General features: G+C 43.7%; 1 protein-coding gene across 1 annotated transcript in view; it reads left to right on the top strand.

Annotated features, from left to right (window-relative positions):
• Positions 1 to 12,329, top strand: part of SETX (senataxin) — a 73,638-nt gene extending 61,309 nt beyond the window's left edge. Inside the window, exons 21-25 of the mRNA XM_060200442.1 lie at positions 1,535 to 1,627; positions 2,258 to 2,422; positions 7,410 to 7,508; positions 10,315 to 10,402; positions 11,498 to 12,329. Coding sequence (XP_060056425.1) covers positions 1,535 to 1,627; positions 2,258 to 2,422; positions 7,410 to 7,508; positions 10,315 to 10,402; positions 11,498 to 12,193 — 1,141 coding nt within the window. The 3' untranslated portion in view covers positions 12,194 to 12,329. The remainder of the gene's footprint in view (positions 1 to 1,534; positions 1,628 to 2,257; positions 2,423 to 7,409; positions 7,509 to 10,314; positions 10,403 to 11,497) is intronic.
• The last annotated feature ends 15,174 nt before the right edge of the window (positions 12,330 to 27,503 follow it).

Below are 27,503 nucleotides of genomic sequence, written 5' to 3'. Positions count from 1 at the left end.
TGGGATAGAGTTTCATATGAGAAAAGAGAAACTAGAGCACCACCACTCTGGAATGTGTGGTGCCAAGGATCACATTAGGGATGCCAGACACACAAGTCCCACACTCTACCAGCTGAGCTATTTACCCAGCTGCTAAGACTCTGTTGTACCTTTCACTAAAACAGAATCTGTTCTTATGTGTTTCTTTTTTTTTTTTTAATATTTATTTTATTTATTTATTCCCTTTTGTTGCCCTTGTTTTTTATTGTTGTTGTTGTTGGATAGGACAGAGAGAAATGGAGAGAGGAGGGGAAGACAGAGAGGAGGAGAGAAAGATAGACACCTGCAGACCTGCTTCACCGCCTGTGAAGCGACTCCCCTGCAGGTGGGGAGCCGGGGTTCGAACCGGGATCCTTATGCCGGTCCTTGTGCTTTGCGCCACCTGCGCTTAACCCGCTGCGCTACAGCCCGACTCCCTCTTATGTGTTTCTATGAGCACGACCTTGCACTTGACACCACCACTCCTTGGCCAGTTTTTTTCATTCTTTATTCAGAGAAGTGGGGTGGTAAAAAATATAGTGAGAGGAAAGGTATGCCATGCTCTAGCATCCATGAGGTTTCCACTAGTACTGTAGGGGTCCATGTGGTGCCAGGACTCAGGGTTCAAATCTGGGTCTTCTCACACCATAAGATGCCTTCATGGTTGAACTCTTAATTTTTATTTATAAAATGGAAATACTGACAAGACCATAGGATAAGAGGGGTACAATTTCACACAATTCCCACCACCAGAACTCTGTATCCCATTCCCTCTCTTAAAAGCTTTCCTATATATTTTTTTAATTACCTTTTTTTTTTATTGGATCTACACAGCCAGAAATTGAAAGGAATGAGGAGATATAAAGAGGAAGAGAGACAGACACCTGCAGCCATGCTTCACCAGTTGTGAAGCTTTCCCTCTGCAGATAGGGACTGGGAGCTTGAACTGGGTCCTTAAGCACTGTAACATGTGCACTCAACGGGTGTGCTACCACCCAGCCCCACTTTCCTGTTTTTTCTTTTATCCCTCTGGAGTATGGACCCTGGGTCATTAATGGGGTGCAGAAGGTGGAAGGTCTGGCTTCTATAATTGCTTCTCACCGAACATGGGCATTGACAGGTCAGTCCATCCTCCCAGCCTGTCTCTCTCCCTAGTGGGGCAGGGCTCTGGGGAGGCGGGCTCCAAGACACATTGGTAGGGTTGTCTGCCCAGGAAAGTTCAGATTTAAATCATGGTAGCATCTGGAACCTGGTGGCTAAAAAAGAGTTAAGATATCAAGCGTTGATATCAAGTCAACAAGATAATTGTTGACTAATCATGAACTTAAAGACAAGAATATTGCAGATGAAGATTTGGGGAACTCTTTTTTTTTTTTCTAAACAAGGTCTATCTTGCCACCCCCCAGTCCCCCTACCCACACACTTTCTGCAGCTCTCTCCTACTAAACTTGGTGTAATAATAAGTATTTTCTTATAGCTTGACATGTGTTCTGAATGGTGTTTTGCTTTTTTGTAGACTGACTGAGTCTTTTCGGTGTTCATCAGACTGGCCATTTCAGCCTTACCTTGTGTTTGATGTCGGAGATGGTTCAGAAAGACGGGATAATGAGTATGTTACCTTTCTTCAATCTCCATTTGTTTATATTTATATTCAATACTTTTTTAAACCAGAGCAGTGCTCAACTCTGATTTATGCTGATGCAGGGGATTGAACCTGGGTCTTTGGAGCCTTGGGCAAGAGAGTCTTTTTGCCTAATCATTATAATGTCGCCCCCACCCCTGTTCAAAACATTTTCCATACACATCTTTGTTTATTGCCAGGCCACAGCATTTTCATTGAGCTAAGTTGGTGTAATAATCATATATTTTTTATTTTACTTTATTATGTAAGACAGGAGAGGAGGAAGGAGTAGAGCTAGACATCTAAGCATTGCCCCATCCACAGTTCATGGAATTGTACTTGTCTTTGTCCTTGGTGTTTGTTCTCTTATGACCCCAGTTCTGAAACTTAGAGCCTCATACATGGGAGGCATGTGCTCTACCCACTGGGTTACTTCCATGGGTCATTTATCTGTGGGTATTAATGGTCATTATTGCTGCCTTTGAGTCATTACTAACTGTATCAAAGATACAACCTACCTACCTGCCTGCTTTTTACTATAATAAAAGGCAAAATGGAATTTAAGTTAACAATTGAACTGCTGGTTTGATGTGCTTTTGTTTTCTTCATCTTATTTAGCTCATATGTAAATGTTCAAGAAATAAAACTGGTAATGGAAATAATTAAACTTATTAAAGACAAGAGAAAAGATATTACATTCCGAAACATTGGCATAATAACCCATTATAAGGCTCAGAAGACGATGATTCAAAAGGATTTGGACAAAGAATTTGATAGAAAAGGGTAAGGCATCTATATTTTTACAGCTATTTCCAGTTTTTCAGTTGAATTAAAAAGGCAGAGGGGGTAGTCGGGCGGTGGCACAGTGGGTTAAGCGCATGTGGCGCAAAGCTCAAGGACCAGCGTAAGGATCCCAGTTCGAGCCCCCAGCTCCCCACCTGCAGGGGAGTTGCTTCACAGGTGGTGAAGCAGGTCTGCAGGTATCTATTTTTCCCTCTCTGTCTTCCCCTCCTCTCTCCATTTCTCTCTGTCCTATCCAACAATGACGACATCAGTAACAACTACAACAATAAATAACAAGAGCAACAAAAGGGAATAAATTTTAAAAAATTAAAAAGACAGAGGGGATAAAAGGAAAGAAGAACAGGAAACCTAACTCTGGGGAATGCTCTCAGACCATGGCAGTATAGCCCGTGGAGATTAGGATACTCCTGGCTTCCATAGACTTGTGCTTTATGGACAAGGGTTATACCCATAGCCCTTAAGAGTATCTCCAGTTGAGTGGAAGGTCACCATTATATTGTCATAGAGTGCTTCCACACTACGATCATCTCTGGCATTATGCTATTCCACTGCAGAATACTGTGCCCCAGTATGGTTCCGTAGCCCCCATGTCCACTTGGTAGATTCCAAATTATATTCCTCCATGAGGATCATTTCTGGAACCATCCGTTCCACCCCGGTTCCATGGCTGCCAGTTCTTAGCAACATCGCCCCGCCAGATATTCGTCGGGATGTGGCATCATATCATCTAAGTTCATTTCCCACGTCTACGCTCGACCGGACCTGCCAATATACGCGGATCTTCGCCCACCCTGTCCAACGCTTGACGTCTCGTCACCCAATCTGGTCCCCTATGCCTACCCTGAACTTCTCTGTTCCAGACTCTTGGAAACAGAGTTGGCAGTCAGCTGAGGTCAAGAACAAACACCTCATCACAGACCCCTGCAAGCGTCAACCCGGCTTTGACCTAGCACGTTATGATTGGGCCCTCCTCAATCGCTATCGAACAGGCCATGGCTGGTGCACCGCTATGTTCCATCGCTGGGGAGCCAGAGACGACCCGAACTGCCCCTGCGGCTCCAGACAGACTATGACCCACATAGTCAACGACTGCCACCTCTCCAGATTCAAAGGAGGTCTCGAAACTTTACATCAGGCTCAACCTGACGCTGTTGACTGGCTACGGAAGAAGGGCAAACGCTAGAAGAAGAATTATATTGTTATCATCATACTTGACAATGGAACTGAGAAACACTTCAGGCTTTTCCCTTCCATGATTTCTTAATCTAATTTCTAATTCTAGTAGACTCATGAAGTCATATTTTCACTTACAATAACTAAACCTTTTTTGTGCTTTCATATGTAGATGAAGATCATGGTTTTGTCTCCTTTTTACTTCAACAGTAAAATTGGAAATACTTTTGGTTTACTAATTCAAAATTTTATTAATCTAGAAAGACACAAACTACCAAAATTGACTTTAGAAAGAAGTAGAAAGTTTAAACAGACCTATAAAATACAAAGAGATGGAATTAGTAATTACATAGTTCTCCAAAAGGAAGGTCTATGAGGCTTCACTGATAATTTCTACCAGAATTAGCATCTATCTTGTTCGTGCTCTTCCAGAAATGGAAGAGAAGACTTTGAAACTTAATTTCCAAGACCAGTATTACTGTGATACCAAAGCTATGGAAAGAAATCATAAGGAAACTATAAAACAGTATCCTAGATGGATATGAACACAAAAATCTTCACCACAATAATGGCATCGGAATTCAGAAACATATTAAAAGGATCATACATTGTGATCAAGTGGTATTTATCTCAACAAAGCAAGTTTGGCTCAATATATATATTGAATAGTAGGTATATTCAATATATATAGGTATATTCAATATATGTGTGATACTTTCTGTTACTAGAATAAAAGGTAAAAAGAAGTCCATATGATTTATGAATATATGTAGACAAAGCATTTAAATCCAAGACTCATTTGTGAGATAAAAGCATTCAACAAACTAGGAATAGAAATGAACTTCCTTAACTTAATAAAGGGCATCTATAAAAAATTCATAGCTTGCTAAGGATGAAAGCTTTCCTCGTAAGATCGGGAAGAGATGCCTTCTTTCACTGTGTATATTCGGCTTGTAGAAGAGACTCGTAAAGAAAAAAGTGAAGAAAAATAAGGAAAAAGAAATTATTTTTTTAACCAGAGCATTGATCAGCTGTGACTTATGGTGGTGTGATGTATTGAACCTGGGACTTTGGAGCCTTAGGCATCAGAATCTCTTTGCATAGCCATTATGCTATTTATCCCTGCCCAGTAAGAAAAATGTAAAAAACATCCATATTGAAAAATGAAGAAAAACTTTTTAGCTGGCATGATCTTACATGTAGAAAAACCTAAAGAACTTACACAGGTTAATGAGTTCAGCACAGTTGCAGAACTTAAGATCAGTATCTGAAAATGAGAATTTGTCATGTTTTTATATAGTAGCAGTAAACAATCTGAGAAGAAAACATCCTGTTTATAATAGCATCAAAAAGAACAATATGCTTAGAAATGAATACAACCCAAAAAAGTAAAACACTGAAAAGTACAAAATGTTGAAATAAACTGAATATCTATATAAATGAAAATACCATAATCCATGTTCATGGATCGGAAAACATATTAGATGGCAGTGCTCTCCAAACTGATCTACAAACTTAGTGTTACTGGGAGTCCAGCTGTCCTTGGAGACATTTGCCTAAAAATTTACAAGGAAGTGCAAGTGAATAGCTTGGAAAAGAATATTGTTGGGCTCACATCTAATTTTTTATTTTAAAACTCACTACAAAGTAAGATATAGAAATTACGACAGTTTCATAAGGATAGACATGGAGAACAGTAAAATAGAATTGAGAAACCCCCAATTTTTTAGTCAGTTGATTATCCAGTGAGAAAAAGAATAGACTTGTCAATAAATGGTGCTGGAACATTCCACTGGGTAGACAGAGACAAAAGAAGCTGCTTTGATTTTCTGCCTCACACTGTATATAACTCAAAATGGATCAGCCCTGATTTTCGTAGAAAATTTACAAGGAAGCAAGATAAAACTGACCAAAGGTTAGGTAACTCTTTCGTACACGATGTATCTATTCATATACAACAAAATTGAACTTCATAAAAATAAACTCTTGTGCCAAAGGACATTGTTATCAAGAGTGAAAAGTCAACACAGATAATTGGAGAATTTATTTTAAATCAGGACAGAAAGCTGGGGAGGGGAGAGGCTGGAGGCACCTTGCAGCCCTTGTATGTGGTAATAGAAAAGGACCTAAGTTGAGGGTGAGAGTTGTTTTGCAGACACAGCTCACAGCACAAGAAATTGTACCTATGTGTCAACAACTGTATTGTAAACCATTGACCCTTCAATAAAGTGATTTAGAGGGGACCCTCAAAAAACAAAAAGGAAATCCTTGTAAATCATGTATCTGATCCATGTCTCATACATCTCAGTAATACTGTTTTTAAAGATTTGGGCGGAGTGTGTGTGTTTTGATGAGAGTTGGAGAAAAAGAGAGTGATTAGGACATAGCTCAGCTCTGGGTGTTACATAGTGGCACCAAGGATTGAACCTGGGGCTGCACAGAGGTCTGCTTTTCCTCTGCTCTAGTGTTCAGCTAGCTTTGTGATCTAATAATCTAGATTTGAAAAAAAAGTTTTTTTAAAGCAAAGTGGTTTTTTTAAAAGTTTTTTTAATGTTTTATTTATTTTCCCTTTTGTTTCTCTTGTTTTATTGTTGTAGTTGTTGTCAGATTTCGTCATCGTTGGATAGGACAGAGAAATGGAGAGAGGAGGGGAAGACGGGGAAAGAAAGACAGATACCCACTGCACCACTGCCTGGCCCCTGCAAAGTGTTTTTGTTTTTGTTTTTAAGAGTTTATTTATTCGTGAGAAAGATAGGAGAGAGAGAAAGAACCAGACATCACTATGATACATGTACTGCCGGGGATTGAACTCGGGTCCTCGTGGTTGAGAATCCAGTACTTTATCCACTGCGCCAACTCCCAGACCCCTTTTTTAATTTTTAAAAAATTTTTAACAAAAAGGATTTCAGTAGCAGTTCTCAAAAGAAGATAAATGGAGGGTTGGGTGGTAGCGCGGCAGGTTAAGCACACATTGTGCAAAACTCGAGGACCCGCACAAGGATCTGGGTTGGAGACCCAGCTCCCTACCTGCAGGGAAGTCTCTTCACAAGCGGTGAAGCAGGTCTGCAGGTGTTTGTCTTTCTTTCCCCCTCTCTTTCTTTCCCCCTCTCTGAAATATCAAGTTGTTTTAAATTCTCTCTTCAGTGTTACAGTAAACTCCAGGCATATGTAGTGAATAAGAGTAAAAAACTGGGGAGTCAGGCGGTAGCTCAGCTGGTAAGTGTACATGGCACAAAGTGGAAGGATCCCGGTTCAAGCCCCCGGCTCCCCACCTGCAGAGGAGTTGCTTCACAGGCGGTGAAGCAGGTCTGCAGGTGTCTATCTTTCTCTCCCTCGCTGTCTTCCCCTCCTCTCTCCGTTTCTCTCTGTCCTGTCCACCAATAGCAGCAGCAGCAACAATAACAAGAACAACAAAATGGGGGGAAATTGCCTCCAGCATAACCCTGGAGTCAAAAAAAAAGAAGACAAATGGCCAGAAGGACACAAAAAAAGACTCTGCATTTGTGTCTGGGAAATGCAAATCAAAATCATAATTGAGATACCATTTCCCACCCACCTGGGTGACTATATTTTTGTTGTTTAATATAAAGTACTGCTCAGCTCTGGTTGATGCTGATGTCACATTGAACCTGAGGCCTTTGAGCTTCAGGCAGGATTTAATGTTACCTGAATTCTGTTTTCATAAAAGTTTATAGAAGATATTCTAGAAACTGTGTATAGAAATTTTGTAGTTGTGTCTGTGTATTTAGTAATTATCTTTTCCAGTAAACTTTTTTTTTTCTTTTTTACATAGGACAGCAGAAGTTGATACTGTGGATGCATTCCAGGGCCGTCAGAAAGACTGTGTTATTGTTACTTGTGTCAGAGCAAATGCCATGCAGGGCTCCATTGGGTGAGTTACTGTCATGAGTTACTTGTTTTTTGTTTTGTTTTGTTTTTTCTTGCCCATAATGTTAGATCTATTTTCAGTCAATGTCAGATCATTGCTTTATTTTTATTAGTAAAAATATTAACATGAAGGTTTTTTTGTTTTTTTTTACATTCATGATTAGTTCTGTTGCTCTTACTTAGTACCTTGTATATTAACCTGTTTCACAATGTGAATTTGTCCTTTTATTTGATGAGTGAAATATAAATGGTTGGGTTAGTGTTATTTTGCAAGAGTCATATTGTATTCATGCTGTGTGTCATCATCAGTGGTTTTTCTTCCTTATTCCATGGCCTTCTGCCTTGGCTAAGTTTGTTAACTTCACTGACGTTATTAGCATACTTAGTAGATTCTGAGAACACTAGTGGGTGATGAAAACTGCTCTGAGATTCTCATGTAATTATTTTTTTCTTCTCATGAAAAGCAGATGAAATTTATAGACTGTATAATTGTTCTTTAAGAAATCAGTAGTTTATTGGGCTGAGGAGATAACTGTGTGTTAGAGCACAGTGCTTGCATATCTGAGGTCCTAGGTTCAATCCCTGGCACCACCATAAACCATAGCTGATCAGTGTTCTAAAATCCTCTACCCTGCTTGAAAAAAAAAAAATTTCAAAAAACCCTAAAAACAAAATAGTAATTTATTTTTGCCTCTACCCCAAAATAGGCTACTTATACAATTGGAGTCAGCATTGCTGCAAGGCCATTTCTATTCTCCCAACTAATTTAAGATTTCATCTTTATCATAGTATAGGATGTGACATGTAGGTGAAGCATTGGTCTCCCAAGCATGCGGTCCTGAAATTTCTCTTGTTTTTGCATGTGCCAAAGTAGTGGTTTTGTTTCTTGTTCTCTTCCTCTCTCTAATTAATCTGCTTGAAAAAATCAATCTTTTTTTTAAAACTTATTTGATAGAATCAGAGAGAAATTGGAAGGGAGGGGGAGATAGAGGGAGACACCTGCAGCACTGCTCCACCATTCATGAAGCTTCCCCCTGCAGGTGGGGCTGGGGGCTTGAAACCTGCATTTTTACCCGGCCCTTCACAATTCTTTTTTTTTTTTTAAATCTTTATTTATTTATTGAATAGAGACTGAAAACAGAAACTGAGAGAAGGGAGAGGGAAAGAGACAGACACCTATAGCTTGTGCTTCACCACTAGGAAAACAAAAACTTTCACCCTGCAGGTGGGGATCTGGGTCCTTGCACATTGTCACGTGCACTCAACCAGGTGTGCCATCACCCAGCCCCCAAAGTCAGTCTTTATCATATTTCATATCTTTTATTTCTGAACTCTTTTCAGATGTTAACTAATGTTTGTATGTTTCTACAGTAGTTCCACAATATTTTAACAATCTCAAATATATTTAAATAATTGTTATTTTGGGGGCTAGTCAGTGGTGTACTTGGTTGAGCACACTCCTTACGATGCATTAAGGACCTAGGTTCAAGCCCCTGTCCACAGCTGCAGAGGGAAAGCTTCAGGAGTGATGAAGCAGTGCTATAGGTGAAATATTGGCTTATTGGAATGGTTATGATGCATTTTTACATGGGGGTACATAGAAAAATAATGCCATGATTTTTCCAACGACTCAGAAGCTCTGTAGGATAGTATGCCCCTGACCCAGGTTTGAGCTGAAGAAAGCTTCAGTGCTATGTCTCTCTCATTCTCTATGCTCTGAAAAACAAGAAAGGATGGAACTTGACGTATAGATTTGTCTCTCACTTCTAATGAAAGCTTCCAGTATTTTGTTTACTGTTTTTAAGGGCAATTGCTTCTATGCTAGGTATCCTATATGAAACAAAGTAAGAAAAGAGCTCGGGCCAGGTGTTGGCGCACCTGGTTGAGCGTACATGTTATATGGCGCAAAGACCAGGGTTCGGGCCCCGAGTCCCCACCTGCAGGGGGAAAGCTCTGTGAGTGGTGAAGCAGTGTTGCAGGGGTCTCTCTCTCCTTAACCTCTCATTTTCTGACTGTCTCTATAAAATAATAATTTAGAAAAAAAACTGTGACTTTAAAGAAGTAGAGGGGGTCGGGCAGTGGCCCAGTGGGTTAAGTGCACGTGGCGCAATGCACAGGGACCGGCGTCAGGATCCCGGTTCGAGCCCCCGGCTCCCCACCTGCAAGGGAGTCGCTTCACAGGCGGTGAAGCAGGTCTGCAGGTGCCTGTCTTTCTCTCCCCTCTCTCTCTGTCTTCCCCTCCTCTCTCCATTTCTCTCTGTTCTAACAACAAAGCAACGTCAACAATGGCAATAATAACCGCAACAAGGCTGCAACAACTAGGGCAACAAAAAGGGGGAAAAATGGCCTCCAGGAGCGGTGGATTCATGGTGCAGGCACCGAGCCCAGCAATAACCCTGGAGGAAAAAAAAAAAAGAAGAAGTAGAAGGGAGATGCTGAGTGGGCACACCTGGTTGAGTGCACATGCTATGATGTCCAAGGACCTGGGTTCAAGCCCCTGGCTCCACCTGCGGGGGAAACTTAATGAGTGGTGAAGCAGAGCTGCGAGTGCCTTTCCTCCCTCTCTGTCTCCCCTCCCTTCTCCAGTTCTCTGTCTTTCTATCCAAAAAATTAAAAATAAAAATGTCAGCAACACATAGTGCTTTCAAATAAGGTATTTGAAGAAGTCATAGTGAATAAAATAAAAAATGAAAAAAATAGAAAGGAGCCCAAAGAACAGCTGTCCAAAATATTACCTGTATCTCTCTCTGCTATGCTAAGTAAGTCGTTTTGTACAACGAAATAACTTTTTTATTCTTTTTCTTGCTTAGATTTTTGGCAAGTCTGCAAAGATTGAACGTGACGATTACGCGAGCTAAGTACAGCCTCTTCATTCTCGGGCACTTGAGGACCCTTATGGTAGGTATAGTCCCAGATCAGAAGACCAAAAGTTGGCTCATGCCACTGATACTGGATTGAACTTTTGTGTTTTCTGTCAAACTGGAAATTATTTCAGTTACAAAACTATAGTGTGCTCTCAAGATGACTTTTGCTACAGGTGTGTCTCTGTCTCTTTGCATATCTCCTTCTCAATTTCTCTCTGTCCATATCTATTAAATAATAAATGTTAAAAATAAACAAAAAAACAGATCTGCATCATAGAATTTTTTTTTTTTCCCATCAGAACTCTGCTCAGCTCTGGTTTATGCTGGTTTGGGGATTAAACCTGGGACCACTGGTACCTCAGGCATGAAAGTCTTTTTGCATCACCATTATGCTCTCTTCTCGCTCAGATAGAACTGTTGAAATATATAAGCTCATACGTGTAAAATATTAATACTTAGGGAAAGGTCTGTGCACCTATAATTGAACTAGTCAACATGATATATCTCCCCTCTCTGTTACTAACAACTGGTATAACTCAGCATACTGGCTTATTATCAAGTATTTCAAGTATCTTTGAGGCCAGAATGGTACATAAGCGTTCTTGTATTTTGGCCACCAGGTACCAAACTGGAGCTCGGTGCTTACACTGAGGCTCATCCTGGTGGTTTTGTTGTTTGAGTTTTTGTTTTTTAATTATTTTCGATAAAAAAGTTAGAGATAAAAGAGGCAGGTGACAGGAGGCGGAGAGAAGGTTAGACACCTGCAGACCTGCTTCACCGCTTGTGAAGCGACCCCCCCCAACCCCGCAGGTGGGGAGCTGGGGGCGAACCGGGATCTTTAAGCCGGTCTTCGCACTTTGCGCCACGTGCGCTTAACCGCTGTGCTACTGCCTAACCCTCACACAGTTCTTTTTTGTAGTTTATATCTGGTATTGCTTTCTAGTTAATGTGGCTTTGTCATTCTGTATTTGAACTATTTTCCCTTTAATTTTGTCTAAGTACTAGATTCTTGAGTACATATTCATGATTGTACACTTATATTTTGTTGAGAAGTAAAAACCCAAATATCATTCTTCTTAGGCATAAGAGTATCTCTTCAGGGTATAACTGTTTCTCCTTTCTCTTTAAGGAAAATCAGCATTGGAACCACCTGATTCAGGATGCACAAAAGCGTGGAGCCATTATTAAAACATGTGACAAAAATTATAGACACGATGCAATGAAGATTCTGAAACTCAAGCCTGTGCTACAACGGAGCCTGACCCACCCTCCAACTGCAGCCCCAGAGGCGTCCAGACCCCAAGGTGGCTTGCCCAGCAACAAACTAGACAATGTGTTGGCCACAACATCTTTTGCTTATTCTCTATACCACACACCTCATGACCCCAAGGAATTTACTGTTACCACAAAAGTCCCTGAAAGACCTCCTATTCAAGACCGGCTTCGGGACCCAAGGTTGCTGAGGAGATTGGGCATGGTCCCAGAGACTGCAGGGAGATTCTTAGGTGACCCACAGCCCTCAAGTCCCCAGCATCCTGGAGCAACTCCTCCATCAGGAGAGCCAGGCTTCCCTGTGAGTCACCAGGACGTGGGGAGAGTGGTGCAGCAGACCACTGACAGAGTGCCTCATATTGGTGCTTATTCCTCAAGTAGCACTGTGTGTGACCAGGAAAGACTCGGCTACAGAAGAGAGATCAGGGCTTTCAGTGATGGGGACAAAGAGCGATACAATTCCAGGTGGCATTACTCACAGAGAAACTTTGAATGGGACAGAAGGAGATTGGAGGAAGGGGACAGCAGTTCCAAGAGAAGAAGATTTTTGTAGTAAAAATGAATGACAGATTCCCAACCAAAAGTATTTCTATAAAATTAAGACTAATTAATCTATCCAGTCTTTTTTTTTTTTTTTTCCTCCCCTAGATCAGTTTGTGTGCTGCTGGAAAATATATCTTAACATCTTAGCTTCTTGTACATCATCAGTACATCATCATTCTTGTACATTCTTGTACATCATCAGTCAGTCGCCAAAGCCTTACGAGGGCACTTGTATATTAGTGATGATATCCTTGAACTCAGAGACTTAGAATACTGATCTCTTGTTCTGTAGAAAAGAGGTCAAACTAAAGTGATTATTGTGAAAGTTGAAATGTAAATTTGTATAGCAAATAACAAATTCCTCTAAAAGTCTAATCTAGTAGGCCACTTTTCTTTCTCCTGCTTTAAAATGCTAATCATTTCCAAATCGAACAGACTGTATATTTTAAAAAATATGTATATGTATGTGTATATGTAGAGAGAGAATTGGGAAGATAACAGTTATGCAAAAAGATTTTCATGCCCAAGGCTTTGAGGCTCCAGGTTTAATCCTTAGCACCACCATAAGTCTGTTCAGTAGTGCTCTGGTTTTTAAAAAAATGGCTAGAGGGTAGATCCTTTCAACTGTTATGAGAAGCATTAATACTAGTGAGTCAGATGGATCTAGTTCTAGTTGATGAACCAACTGGTGTCTCCTGGGGATATCAACATTGTAAAACTTAAGAGTTCTGCTGATGTACATTTTTAGACAAAAAAACTTCTAGCACAGGATATTATATTTCTGTGGCAAGTTTATTCACCTATTTCAGTAAGCACATAGTTCTCTAAAATTCTTACTCTTGAAATAGAAGATTATGAAATGGAAGAATAGGTATGTCGTTCAAATGCCCAGCATATCATGTGAGTTCTAAAATAGGGGGTTTCAAATCTAATGATTTTCAAATGCTGGATAAGTGCTGAGTATAGCTGAGTGCTACCTGCTAGTGAAGGCTTGCAGATTGTCGGGAGATTACAGATTGGTTGTTTTAGATAGAGACTAGCAGAGTGTACTAAATTTCCCATGGGATTCTACTCACTAGTTAATTTAGGAACCATGCTTACAGGCCAGATACATTATTTTTAGGCAGCAAAGAAACACCCTTTAAAAGACAAGTGGTTATACTTGAAGCTCAGAGCTAGGGAGAAACTGACAAATCTGTAATATCCAGAAATTATCTGATAAATATTATTTCTGGCTAGAGGTGCCTAGCTGTGCTTTCATGGCAAGAAAATGGCCCTGGTGAATGGGGTTCCAGAAAACAAGCTCCTAAACATTAATGGACACTATTTGAAATTTCTTTTTAAGCAAAAGGATTTGTGCCAAAAATTCTTTTGAAGCAAATTAGTGAAGGCTTTTTTAAAAAGTTTGCTTGACAAAAGTCTGACATCTTTCCCACTGGGATTCAGACATCTGCTGGTGCACACACTCCTGTCACTCAGGGAATGTCCCCATGGTGTCAGCCCCAGCTCCCTGTTGGTGAGGAGAGAGCCCATCTTTGGCCATGCAGTTTGAGAAAGTGCAGGAATTGGAGCAATGAACCCCTCTCTGGATCAAGGGTTCTCTAAGCTTCTTGCTAATGCCTTTGGCAAGAAATTTCATTGTTACCTAAATACTGCTTTCCTATAGCCTTGTTAAAGTGCTTAGATATTTTATCAGATACATGTAGTGGTGACAGTTTAAAGACTTCATTATCAGTGAGTTATGGAGACTTGACAAAAAGAATTGAGATCAGGAATTTCTCCTACTCTGTTCATACAACCTGAGAATTACCAAGTGTTCTCCCCAAGATGTGTGCTTTGCTGCCTCTCTGGGTCACTGTATTACCAGTTAAGTTTGGTACCAGCCTGTTCTCAGTTTAAATTCATTCACCTAGTCTGATTATGCAAACATGAGAACTGCATAATCCACAAGCCTGATGGTATCTGCCAGTGAGTAGTTGTAGGTAAGACTCTGCATTTGAAAGTATTTGTTGCTGCAATTGGTAAAAAGTATTTGCATAAAGTGTGTCTAGTGTGGTCTTAATTGATGTGGCTGTCATAGCAGTATTGTTGATTAGGTTGATAATCTTTTTGCAAGGTGAAAAACATAGCTGGCAGTTATTTTGTTCTTGCCATGGTATAAAGTGAATGAAAGTACCCTGTCTTATTTCAATATGAATATACTGTACTTTAAAATTCCTTTTGCTTTGTACATAATTTGCCTTGGATTTATGTGAATGGCTCATTTAGCTATATGTTTCCTTGTGTTATCAGGAGCACATTTGACAAATATATGTGAATACCTCCTGTAAATGAATTTTATAACAAAATGTACTATTTTCAAAATTAGTTGTGCAGATTTATTTTTTATTTATTATTTATTTTGATGTAGCATCTACTCTATGCTCTGAATTCCTAGCTGGAATTCGGTGAAAATTAAAATTTTAGGAGTTAACATATGATTGAGTTAGGTGTTTTGGAGTTCTGTGTGATTGAATTAAGGTACTTAACCAGATTAACCAATTAGTGTCATCCAATTTGTTGTAGGCCAAAATAATTTGGTGGAATTTGTATTGAGTCAAGTTTATTATTTGTTCATACCCCCCCCCCAGCTCTCCTTGCTTCTCAGCTCACTTGTGAAGTTACGAGGTGCAGTATGAACAGTCCTAGTGTTCAGATACATGTTAAAAGATTCATCCAGGGCAGTCGGGTGGTAGCGCAGCGGGTTAAGCACACGTAGCGCAAAGCGTTAATAGACCAGCGTAAGGATCTCGGTTCGAGCCCCCAGCTCCCCACCTGCAGGGGAGTCGCTTCACAAGCGGTGAAGCAGGTATGCAGGTGTCTATCTTTCTCTCCCCCTCTTGTCTTCCCCTCCTCTCTCCATTTCTCTTTGTCCTATCCAACAATGCCGACATCAATAACTACAACAATGAAAACGAGCAACAAAAGGAAATAAATATAAAAAAGATCCAACAGAAATAACCTGCTTACTGTTAGACTGAGATTTGGAGGGAGGGGGCAGACAGATATATAGTGGCCCCAGAAAGGAGCTCCTGGAGGTCCCAGTGGAACATCAGTACTTAAACCTCCCAGTGGATAATTGCTGATGGTTCCAGAAGGAGGAGCACCTTTTATACAAGTGCTAACATGAGGGAACATCCTCAGGCTTTGTCACACTTCTGCTGGAAGGCCCTTACCCGGCCCCGCCTTCTCTCTGAACTGCACCCAGACGGCCTCACTGCGCTGTTTCACCATCTGGATGCTTACACCAATTACCCAGCAGGGCAAAATGATAGATTTGGGAGTTAGCACATAATAAATTTGCTAAATTAACCACTGAGAACCGAGTGCTCAGTGATGGCTCATTCATTTGTAGAATTTGTTACTGCAGCAACTTTAGCAGTGGTTTTTGAAAGCCACTTCTGACCAACTCACACACAGTTACCACCACCTCCTGGGTTTTACCATTCATTGTTTGAGGAATAAATAATTCAGGAAGGAAACTAATATTTAGCCTCAGCTTAAATAATTGATGGTGGTGTGCAGCACCATAAAGGCAGTTTCTATACACAAGGGATCCCCCCATAACTCTTTTGAGGACTTGAGTTGTTGTCGCCCTGCCAGCCTACTGTATATAAAGTACTTGCCCGGCGTAGTGCCATAAACGGTGTCCCTGTGTGGACAGGGTGTCAGGAACTTCGGGGGCAGTGTGTGTTGTCCAGATGGCTCAGGCTCAGCTTAACAGGAGCCTTCATTTTTGTTTTTCTCAGAATTGCTGTGAATAGCGTTCTCTTAGATGTGGTTTCCAAACTGCACTCACCAGGGAGCTTTTGGGAAATTCTCACTCCTGAGCTCCAGAATTAGAATTCTAATTTACTGAATGTGAGGTTATTTTTTTTTTAATTATTTTTGCAAAGCTAAGTTTAAGCTCAGTTCTTTTAAAAAAATTTTTTTAAACTTTAAAAATTTATTTATTGGATAGAGACAGCCAGAAATCGAGGGTGATAGAGACAGACACCTGCAGCTCTGCTTTACCACTTGTAAAGCTTTCTCCCTGCAGGTGGGGATCAGGTGCTTAAACCTGGGTCCTTGCACATTGTAATACGTGTGTTCAACCAGTTGCACCACCACTACTACCGCCCCCCCTTTTTAAATTTTTTTAAATTTCTTTTTGGTATAGCTTTGTTTATTAGGTAGAGACAGCCAGAAATCAAAAGGGCAGGGGGTGACAGGGAGACAGACACAATACTGCTTCACTACCCAAAAAGCTTCCTCCCTGCAGGTGGGGATTGAGGGCTCAAACCTGGGTCCTTGCACATTGTCGCATGTGCACTCAACCAGGTGTGCTACCACCCAGCCCCTAAGCTCAGTTTTACTAAGCAGCCAGTCTTGAGGCCTCACTTCTCAGAGGCAGGAAAAAGGAACATCCTGGGGTACAACGTTAATGCAGACCTTCCTCAGATACGAGTGGGGGCAGGGTGACCAACAAAAGTCATCCTGTCCATTCCTCTGTCTGAATTAAAGAATGAAAAGTCTGCTGATAGCAAAGAATTACATATGCACAAGATCCCCAGCACTACCAGAAAGAAAGCAAAAAAAAAAAAAAAAAAAGGAGTCGGGCGGCGGCGCAGCGGGTTAGGCGCACGTGGCGCAAAACACAAGGACTGGCATGAGGATCCCGGTTCGAGCCCCCGGCTCCCCACCTGCAGGGGAGTCGCTTCACAGGCGGTGAAGCAGGTCTGCAGGTGTCTGTCTTTCTCTCCCCCTCTCTGTCTTCCCCTCCTCTCTCCATTTCTCTCTGTCCTATCCAATTAAAAAAAAAGTGGGGAGCTGATTAGAAAGAACCCCTGTGTAGGCTTTGAAAATTGGAATGCAGGCCATTATGCTGTCTCCCTCAGTCTGTATATACTCAGCTTTAGCAAAAATGTCCAGCAAAGATTGCTTTTTAAGGAAAGGAAGATCTTTGCTGAGTTTACAAAATAAAGTTGAAAGTTTCTTGATAACTGTAATTTGAAGCTTAGTAATGTTATGAAAGCGATTTAATCATAATTGATAAAGAGCTGTTTGGGTTTTTTAAAAGTCTTTTTAAGTATTTCTACTTATTATTGGATAGAGACAGAGAAATTGAGAGCAGAGGGGGAGAGAGAGACAGACCTGCAGCCCTGCTTTACCACTTGCAAAGTTTTCCCCCTGTAGGTAGGGAACGGGCTTGAACCTGGGACCTTGTGCTCTGTAATGTGAGTGCTCAACCCGGTGTGCCACCTCATGGCCCCAAGTTTCTTTTTTTTTTAATTAAAAAAATCTATTATTGGATAGAGACAGAAATTGAGAGGGGAGTGGAAGATAGGGAAAGAGACAGACACCCGTAGTCTTGTTTCACCATGCATGAAGCAGGTGCCTGATCTCAGGTCCTTGCACACTGCAGTGTGTGAGCTTAACCAGGTGCACCACTGCCTGGCCCCCCTTTATCTTTTTTATTTGCTTCCAGAGTTATCGCTGGGGCTCAGTGCCTACACCACAAGTCCACTGCTCCTGGAGGCTATCTTTTTTACACTGTCGTTATTGTTGTTATTGCTGTTATTGCTGCTGCTGTTGTTGGATAGGACAGAGAAAACTGAGGGGGGGAGAGAAGTAGACACCTGCAGACCTGCTTCACTGCTTGCAAACTACCTCTCTGCAGATGGGTAGCTGAGGGCTCGAACTGGGATCCCTAGGCCAGTCCTTGAGCTTCTCACTAAGTTCACCTAACCGGTTCACTACCACCTAATCCCCTATTTTATTTATTTATTTATTTATTTATTTATTTATTTATTTATTTATTTATTTTAATGAGAGATACAGAAAGACACGAAGAGACAGAGTAGAGCACAGCTCTGGCTTGTGCTGGAGGCTGAACCTGAGACCTCAGAGCCACAGGCATGAGAGGCTTTTGCATAAGCATTAAGCATTTAGTTTCTAGGGAATATTTCTGGTCACAAAAACATTGTTCGTTGCCATGAATGCTGCCTAGTTTCTAGTCCCACTGCATGGAAGGTGCTGTTGCACCAGAGGAAGCTCCAGAGTTGTGGTGTCTCTCCCTCTCTTATCGGATGAAAAAAAACAATCCACTCTGTTTTTGTTTGTTGTTGTTACCAACATAACAACCAAACAGCTTTGAACAAGACATCTGAGGACTTGCTGTACACGGTGAGAGTCTCCTAGGCACTAGTACTCTCCCTATGCTATGTCTTAAGTTTGTCCAGCATCATTACTGAGTGGATTTTGTAACAAGGGTCAGAAGGGTAAAATGACTTGCCTGGGGTGACAGCAAAGCTGTTCTGCAGAACTAGCAAAGCTTCAGTTTTCATGACCCTGTGGCCCTGGCTTACAATAACTACAAGCAAGACTGATACCGTATCAGCCATACAGCACAGGCCTGAGGGGGGTGGTGATGCTAGCTCGGTAGGAATCAGGAGATTTGCCAATAACTTGTCTTTGACTATGAACAAGTCACAAACAGCTACTGTGGGCTTGCTTGGTGTTAGGAGGTCTTGCATTTATGGATTTCACTACTCTGGGTTACTTTTTTTTTTTTTTTTCATTTCGATACCTAGATCTTTATATACGGAGTGGTGGGGTGCAAGGAGTGATGTGAGAGGCCATGACATTAAAGCTTCCTCTAGGGGGCAGGGTGGTAGCCCAGCGGGTTAAGTGCACACGGTGGGTGCAAAGCGCAAGGACTGGCATAAGGACCCTGGTTCAAGGCCCCGGCTCCCCACCTGCCTCCTCCCTGAAGGGGAGTCACTTCACAGGCAGTGAAGCAGGTCTGCAGGTGTCTGTCTTTCTCTCCCCTTCTCCATTTCTCTCTGTCCTATCCAACAACAACAGCAGCAGCAATACATGCATATATACATGTATGTGAATGTACTGGGTTGTATGAAAAGGCAGATGAATGTTTGCATAGAAAATCAGAAAAGGGGAGTTGGGCGGTAGCACAGCGGGTTAAGCACAGCACAGGTGGCACAAAGCACAAGGACTGGTGCAAGGATCCCCGTTCAAGCCCCCCGGCTCCCCACCTGCAGGGGAGTCTCTTCACAGGCGGTGAAGCAGGTCTGCCTGTGTCTATCTTTCTCTCCCCATCTCTTGTCTTCCCTCCTCTCTCTGTGTCTCTCTGTCCTATTCAACAATGATGACAACAATAATGACTACAACAATAAAACAGCAAGGGCAACAAAAGGGATTAAATAAATAAACATTTAAAAAAAAAAGAAAATCAGAAAAATAGCCAGGCAGTGGCACACCTGGTTAAGCACACACATTACAGTGTGCAAGAACCCGAGTTCAAGCACCACCTGCAGTGAGAAAGCTTCATGAGTAGTGATGTAGGGCGATAGGTATCTCTCTGCCTCTTTCCCTCTCTACCTCCCCTTCCCCTCTCAGTTTTTCTGTTTATCCAATAATAAATAAAAATATATTAAAAAATAAAACTAGAAAAATACATCATGACTTTTTTGACAACATTTGAAGAGAACAGAAATCTCTCTCTGTTTAACGCTGTGAATATTTCTGTGCCAATAAAAGTTCCTAGAAATGATTTTTATGGCACCACCACTAACCACTGCTTTGGAGCTGGCTGCAGACACACTGGGAAGTTGTAACATTTCTTTCTTTCTTTAAAAAAAAAAAATTTTTTATTATCTTGGCTTATTTATTGGACAGCCAAAAACTGAGAGGAGGGGAGATAGAGAGACAGAGAGACACCTGCATCCCTGCTTCACCACTTTTGAAGTTTTGCTCCTGCAGGTGGGGACTGGGGGCTTGAATCCAGGTCCTTTCACATTATATCGTGTGCTCAGCCAGGTGCACCACTGCTCAGCCCCAGTCTTAACATTTCTAGACCCCACAAGTACCTGTGAGCACCATCCCAAAATGGACTGAGGAACTATTCAGTGCTTTATGCATGACTATTTTTTATTTAAAGAGAGAGACACCAACATTTCATTCATGGAGGTCTCTTGATGCTCCCCTAGGTACTGGGGTTCAAACCCAGTGCCAGGATTGGTTGGTCATTGCTTAGCGAATTCTCTATCAACCAAAACTGCACTAAGGAGGCCAGGCACCAGGTTAAACAAACATAGTACGAAGCACAAGGATCCCAGTTCAAGCCCCCGGCTCCCCACATGCAGTGGAGGTCACTTCACAAGCCATGAAGCAGGTCTGCAGGTGTCTTATCTTTCTCTCCCCCTCTCTATCTTCCCCTCCTCTATCAATTTCTCTCTCTCCTATTAAAAAAAAAAAAAAAAAAGGTCTCAGGAGCAGTGGTTTCTTAGCGCAGGTAGCAAGCCCAGCAATAACCCTGGAGGTAATAAAATTTAAAAAAAACCCTGAACTGACCATAAACCTTATTTGCATACATAGACCTTTATAAGTACATTCCTCTCTGGAGTCCAGGTTTATCACTGGGGCTCTGTGCCTGCACTATGAATCCAGTGCTCCTAGAGGCCATTTTCCCATTTCGTTGCCCTTATTATTGTTACTGTTATTGTTGGCTCGAACCAGGATCTTACGTTGGTCGTTGGCGCTTGCACCACGTGAGCTTGACCCGCTGCGCTACCGCCGACCCCCCAAATCTTAATTTTAGTTGATTTATTTTTTAATAACTGATGCCTCATTCATAGGCAATTTAACTGCTCCCAGGCTGATTTTCTTTCACTCCAGATAGAGACAGAGAGACACTGGTAGAGGGGGAGACACCATATGGCCCTTCCCATGTGGTGCAGGGCTCAAACCTGGGTAGCACACATGGCAGGGAAGGTACTTTTCCCCAGTGAGCTCTCTGACTCTACTTAAGTTTCTTATTTCATATTTGTCTATTTATTAATTTATATTTATATTTTGCCTTCAAGGTTATCGCTGGGGCTCAGTGCCTGCACTACAAATCCACTGCCTGGAGATCATTTTTCTCATTTTGTTGCGCTTGTTACGCTTGTTGTAGTTGTTATTGTTGGCATAGCTGTTGATGTTGTTGTTGGATAGGACAGAGAGAAATCGAGAGAGGAGAGGAAGACAGGGGGAGAGAAAGATAGACACCTGCAGACCTGCTTCACCTCTTGCGAAGCGACCCCCCTGCAGGTGAGGCGCCGGGGAGCTCAAACCTGGATCCTTACACCTCCCCTCACACTTTGCGACATGTGCGCTTAACCTTTTTTCTTGAGAGAGTGGCTCTGCGCCCCCCGCAGCCCGGGAGCTGGAGAAGGTTTGTGGGGTGAATAGCACAGGGACAACCGCCAGGAGGGGACCTCCAGCTGAAGCTCGGCTCAAGGCTTGTCCCATGTGGACTCCCTCCCGGGGTCCCGAGTTCATGTGTGCCTGTGGCCCAGGTGCAACTGAACTGACCGCTCGGCCTCCCTAGGTCCCCGGGACCCGCGCCCAGCGGTGGGGACCATCTCGGTTGGTGTTGCCGCCCCGTGGCCGCCATGCCCACAGGTGGTAAGAAGCAGCCGCAGCCGCTCAGGTGGGGGAACCACCGACCATTAGTTCAGGTACACGCCCTGTGGCGGGGTCGTGGTGGCAGGTGAAAGCTGATGATCTACCAACACATGGCCTACTCTCAAAGCAATTTCTATTTTATTTTTTAGTGTTTTTATATTTATTTACTTATTTTTTCCTTTTGTTGCCCTTGTTGTTTTTCATTGTTGTTGTAGTTATTATTGTTGTTGTTATTGGTGTTGTTAGGACAAAAAGAAATGGAGATGGGGAAGACAGAGAGGGGGAGAGAAAGATAAACACCTGCAGACCTGCTTCACCTCCCGTGAAGCCACGCCCCTGCATGTGGGGAGCCGGGGGCTCCAACCGGGATCCTTACACGGGTTCTTGCGCTCTGCGCCGGGTGAGCTTAACCCACTGCGCTACCGCCCGACTCCCATTTTATTTTATTTTTGAGAGAGAAGCAGAAAGAAACACCAGAACACTGCTCAGCTCTGGCTTGTGGTGGTGCGGGGGATTGAACCTGGGACTTTGGAGACTCAGGCAAGAGAGTCTCTTTGTATAACCATTATTCTATCTCCCCCACCCACAAAGCGGTTTCTTTTAAAATTTATAAAATGGAAATATTGACAAGACCATAGGATAAGAGGGGTACAATTCCACACAATTCCCACCACCAGAACTCCGTATCCCATCCCCTACCCTAATAGCTTTCCTATTCTTTATCCCTCTGGGAGTATGGACCCAGGGTCATTATGGGATGCAAAAGGTAGAAAATCTGGCTTCTGTAATTGCTTCTTGGCTGAACATGAGTGTTGAGGTGAATCCATACTCCCAGCCTGTCTCTCTCTTTCCCTAGTGGGGCAGGGCTCTGGGGAAGTGGAGCTCCAGGACACACTGGTGAGGTCAGCTGCCCAGGGAAGTCAGGTTGACATCATGATAGCATCTGGAACTTGGTGGCTGAGAAAGCATTAAGATATAAAGCAGAACAAATTGTTAAATAATCAGGAACCTAAAGGCAAGAATATAGGTCCACCTGCATGTTATTGGTCAGGCTCAGGCAAAAGCTAGTCAAGGCGTGGGCCCCTTGGAATATACCTAAAATAGATCCACTAGCTTTTTCAAAAATGGAGACTCGAAATCTCAAAGTGCTTTTGATCTGGGACCCTTTTGGCTCAAGAGCCTCTCTCGTAGTGTCCCCATGTGTCCCAGGGGAGAGAAAAACAAGGCATCAAGCCGGCCGCAGAGACAGCGCCTCTCAAGAGAAGAGGAGCAGAGTGCAGTGCAGTCATTGGGGCGCAAGCTTAAGGCACAAGCTTCGGTGGCCCTGTGCCTTTGGGCAAGTTGCCTGACCTCGTGGAGACTTGCTTTCTCCCTCTTGGAAATGGAGGTGATATCAGTGCCCGCCTCTGGGACTCAGGTGAAGACACAGTGATAGGGTGCACACAAGCGTTGTGCACAGATCCCAGCCTGGGTGCCCTGACCCTGACATGCAGATGTGAAGTAGTTGTGGGACAGGTGAAGAGAGCACAGACCTTGGAGGACAGACAGACATGTATTCAAGTTCCAGCTTCACCCTTCATAGTGTGATTCCATTAGAGAAGTGTTTGCATACAACTAATACAAAAAGCTAAAAGTATGGGAGTCAGGCAGTAGTGCAGCGGGTTAAGCACACATGACACGAAGCTCAAGGACTGGCATAAGGATCCCGGTTCGAGCCCCCGACTTCCCACCTGCTGGGGAGTCGATTCACAGGCGGTGAAGCAGGCCTGCAGGTCTCTATCTTTCTCTCCCCCCCCTGTCTTCCCCTCCCCTCTCCATTTCTCTCTGTCCTATCCAACACGAATGACATCAACAACAACAATAATAACCACAACAAGGGCAACAAAAGGGGGTAAAAAGTGGCCTCCAGGAGCAGTGGATTCGAGGTGCAGGTACTGAGCCCCAGCAATAACCCTGGTGGCAAAAAAAAAAAAAAATGAAAGCATGGGCTTTGCTTTTTACCACTAGGGTTGTCTCTGGAACTCCGTGCCCCCAAGATTCTATCACTCCTAGTGGACCGGTTTTAAAATTTTATTTAGATAGAGGATGAGCTACAGAGAGGGAGAGAGAGGAGAAAGAGAGCTACCACAGCACTGCTCCAGCACTCTTGAAGCCCCCCCCCCCATGTAGGTGCTCTTGTGTGGTGAGTGGGGGCTTGAACTCGGGTCCTTGTGCAGGACAAAGTGTGTGCTCTACTGGGTAGGCTGTCTCCTAGGCTCCTCTTCATAATTTACATGACTTCCTTGATCTTAAGGCTGTATTGCTAAGTATCAGACTACACGCTAACGGCAAGCTACAGAAGGTAAGGCCATTAATGGTGAACATAAGCAGGACAGAGGGGAAGGTGGCAGCTGTGTGGCTCCGTGCTGAAAGCTCAGGCTTCGGTGGCGGAGAGAGCAGCTTTGCATCCTTTCCTCTGTGTCTTCCTCCGGCGGCATCCGGGCCATGGGGACAGGCTGTCTGGGTCTGCTTTCACAGAAGCTCTGTGTATCTCTGCCTCCCCACTCCACCCTGACGAGTGTCTGCTGGTTCCATGACTGATTCTTTTTTCTTTTTTTGTAATTTTATTTTTGCCTCCAGGGTTATTGCTGGGGCTCAGTGCCTGCACTACGAATCCACTGCTCCTGGAGGCTATTTTTCCTATTTTGTTGCCCTTGTTATTGTGCTTGTTGTAGTTGTTATTGCTGTCATAGCTGTTGTTGTTGGATAGGACAGAAATAGAGAGAGGAGGGGAAGACAGAGGGGGAGAGAAAGATAGACACCTGCAGACCTGCTTCACCGCTTGTGAAGCGACTCCTGCAGGTGGGGAGCCGGGGGCTTGAACTGGGACCCTTAAGCCGGTCTTCGCACTTCGCAGCATGTGCACTTAACCCGCTGCGCTACTGCCCGACTCCCTCTTTTTTTTTTTTGTAATTTTTAAAAATATTTTATTTTATTTATTTATTCCCTTTTGTTGCCCTTGTTTTATTGTTGTAGTTATTATTATTGTCGTTGTTGTTGGATAGGACAGAGAAATGGAGAGAGGAGGGGAAGACAGAGAGGAGGAGAGAAAGATAGACACCTGCAGACCTGCTTCACCGCCTGTGAAGCGACTCCCCTGCAGGTGGGGAGCCGGGGTTCGAACCAGGATCCTTATGCCGGTCCTTGTGCTTTGCGCCACCTGCGCTTAACTCGCTGCGCTACAGCCCGACTCCCTTTTTTGTAATTTTTTAAGAACTTATTTTTTTGCCTCCAGGGTTATTGCTGGGGCTCCGTGCCAGCACTACCAATTCACTGCTCCTGGTGGTGATCTCCCCCCCATTTTATTGGATAGAACAGAGAGATGTTAAGAGGAGGGGAAGATAAAGAGGGAGAGAGAAAGACAGACACTTGCAGACCTGCTTAGCCACTTGTGAAGCGTCCCCCTTGTAGGTAGGGAGCTGGAGACCCAAACCTGGAAGCTCATGTGGGTCCTTGCGCTTCATACTATGTGCGTTTAACCAGGTGCACCACCACTAGGCCTCCTCCTATGAGTGAGTCTTCAGACAATCTCCTCTTCTGCTGCAATCACCACTCTGCTTTTGGAGTTGTGTGCCCGGGCATTCTTAGCTGTGTCAGAGCCTTCCAAAGAACCCACTGCTCCACTGCTTTGCAAAACCCTAGTTATAAAGTATGCCAGTCTCATCTCAGCGTCTGGCTTTGGAAGGCGGCTTGTGGGTGGTTTTCATTTAAAAAATGATTGTGAGTTTGCTTTTCTCTGGCTCTAATTTCCCTCCAGTTGTGATTTGTGTTAGGGGAGGAAAAAAAAAAAGCCCTAGCAAGCAGAGATTTTTCTGTGCCTTTCTTCTCAACTCTTCTGTCCTGAGATATGTCAGGAGGCGAGCTAGGGGATCCCCTGGGGACTGGGGGAGGCTGGTCAGGCTCAGAGTGCACTGTTGTGGGGGCAGGGTTGTGGGCAGCGGGCAGGCCCCTCTCTTTCTCAGTCTGTCACCCAAGCCTGCCTGGAAAATGCCTAAGGCTGCTCCCCAGATGCCCATAAAAGTCTCAGGAATTGCCGGCACAGCAGTCTGCTTATTTAAAGGGGGCAAAAGGGAGGCAAGACTGAGGCCCCAGGTGGGTGGCAGGGAGGCTGTGGCTCTGACAGCAAAGCCATTCAGATGAAATGTGGGTCCCCAGGATCCAGGCTTTGCAGCCCTTGAGCAACCATGGGGCAGGGGTGGGGGACGTGTCCCCAGCCTCTGAGCAGTTACAGGAGATGGGGGCTGCAGACAGGAGCTGCTAGTTGTAGGACTCACCCTGGTAGGGGGTGAGCCTGCCTGGGACCAAGGCTGTGTGACAGGGAGGTGGTAAAACTGTGGGCTCAGAGCTCCTGCCCCTGCTTCTTAGCAAGTGTGACTTGAGGGCAGAGCCTCCACTCAGCTCTAAACCAAGGGGAGTGGTTCTCAGAAGGGGCACATTCATCCCTGTACTACTGTGTATAGGGTAGGGCGGCACTGGGTAGTGGTGGTGGGGGCCAATCCCATTCGTTGCCACTGGGGAAGGGATTGCTGTTGATGTCTGGTGTCATCTGAAGGCCCAGGATACTGCTCAATGTCCCACAGGCACACAGGACAGCACCCCTCATGTCCTGTCCACTATGCAGCCTGAGTGTCAATGGCTGTGACTTGGAGAGACTTGTCTCAAGTGAAGAGTCAGTACATGCACAGTACCTGCTGTGCATCATCATCATCATCATCATCATCCTGCCTGTGAAATGGAATCTGCCTCTGTCACCTTTCTTTCTCTCCTTTTTTTTTTTTTTTTGCCTCCAGGGTTATTGCCGGGGCTCGGTGCCTGCACTAGGAATCCACTGCTCCTGGAGGCTATTTTTTCCCTTTTTGTTGCCCTTGTTATATTTATTGTCTTTATGCTGTCTCCCCAGCTCTGTCTGTTAACTTAATTTTTTTATTATTATAATTATAGATATATTTAAAGAATTTATTTATTATTTATTCATGAGAAAGATAGGCAGAGAGAGAGCGAAAGAACCAGACATCACTCTGGTATGTTTTCTGTCAGGGATTGAACTCAAGACCCCATGGCTGAGAATCCAATGCTTTATCCACTGCACCACCTCTTGGACCACTATTATTATAGTTTTTTATATTTTATTTATTTTCCCTTTTGTTGCCCTTGTTTATCATTGTTGTTATTGCTGTCGTTGTTGTTGGATAGGACAGAGAGAAATGGAGAGAGGAGGGGAAGACAGAGAGGGAGAGAGAAAGATAGACACCTGCAGACCTGCTTCCCCGCCTGTGAAGCGACTCCCCTGCAGGTGGGGAGCTGGGGGATCCTTACACGGTCCTTGTGCTTTGCACCACCTGTGCTTAACCCAATGCGCTACCGCCTGACCCCATCTGTTACCTTTCAAAACTAGATGCCAAGGTGTGAGCTCTGGGGACAAGGGCCACCATGAAGGAGAGGCCGAGCTCCTAGAATGGGCTCCCTTAACCTTGATTTCTCCTTCTCCCCTGTGCCTGGAAGATGTCAGAGATTTCCAAATGGCCACTTGGCAACTTTCCTTCTGCCCTCCAGCAGAGGTCTCAGCTGAGCAAGTCCTCAGGGACTGGGCTGCCACTCTGATTGATGCTCCTCCTCCCAGGAAAGCAGCCACAGCACTGACTGGGCTGAGGGGGTTGGGGGAGGACAAAGCTCCTTCTGTGGACACACCCAGGGGGACCCAAAAGAAAGTGTAGTGTGATATAAGTTGTTAGTGCTCCGAACAAGCCATGGCCGGTGCGCCGCTATGTTCCATCGCTGGGGAGCCAGAGACGACC

This window comes from Erinaceus europaeus, chromosome 10, assembly GCF_950295315.1.
Source record: "Erinaceus europaeus chromosome 10, mEriEur2.1, whole genome shotgun sequence".
Taxonomy (NCBI): Eukaryota; Metazoa; Chordata; class Mammalia; order Eulipotyphla; family Erinaceidae; genus Erinaceus; species Erinaceus europaeus.
Note: the sequence above shows the minus strand (reverse complement) of the source record. Positions and strands in the feature narration are given on the sequence as shown.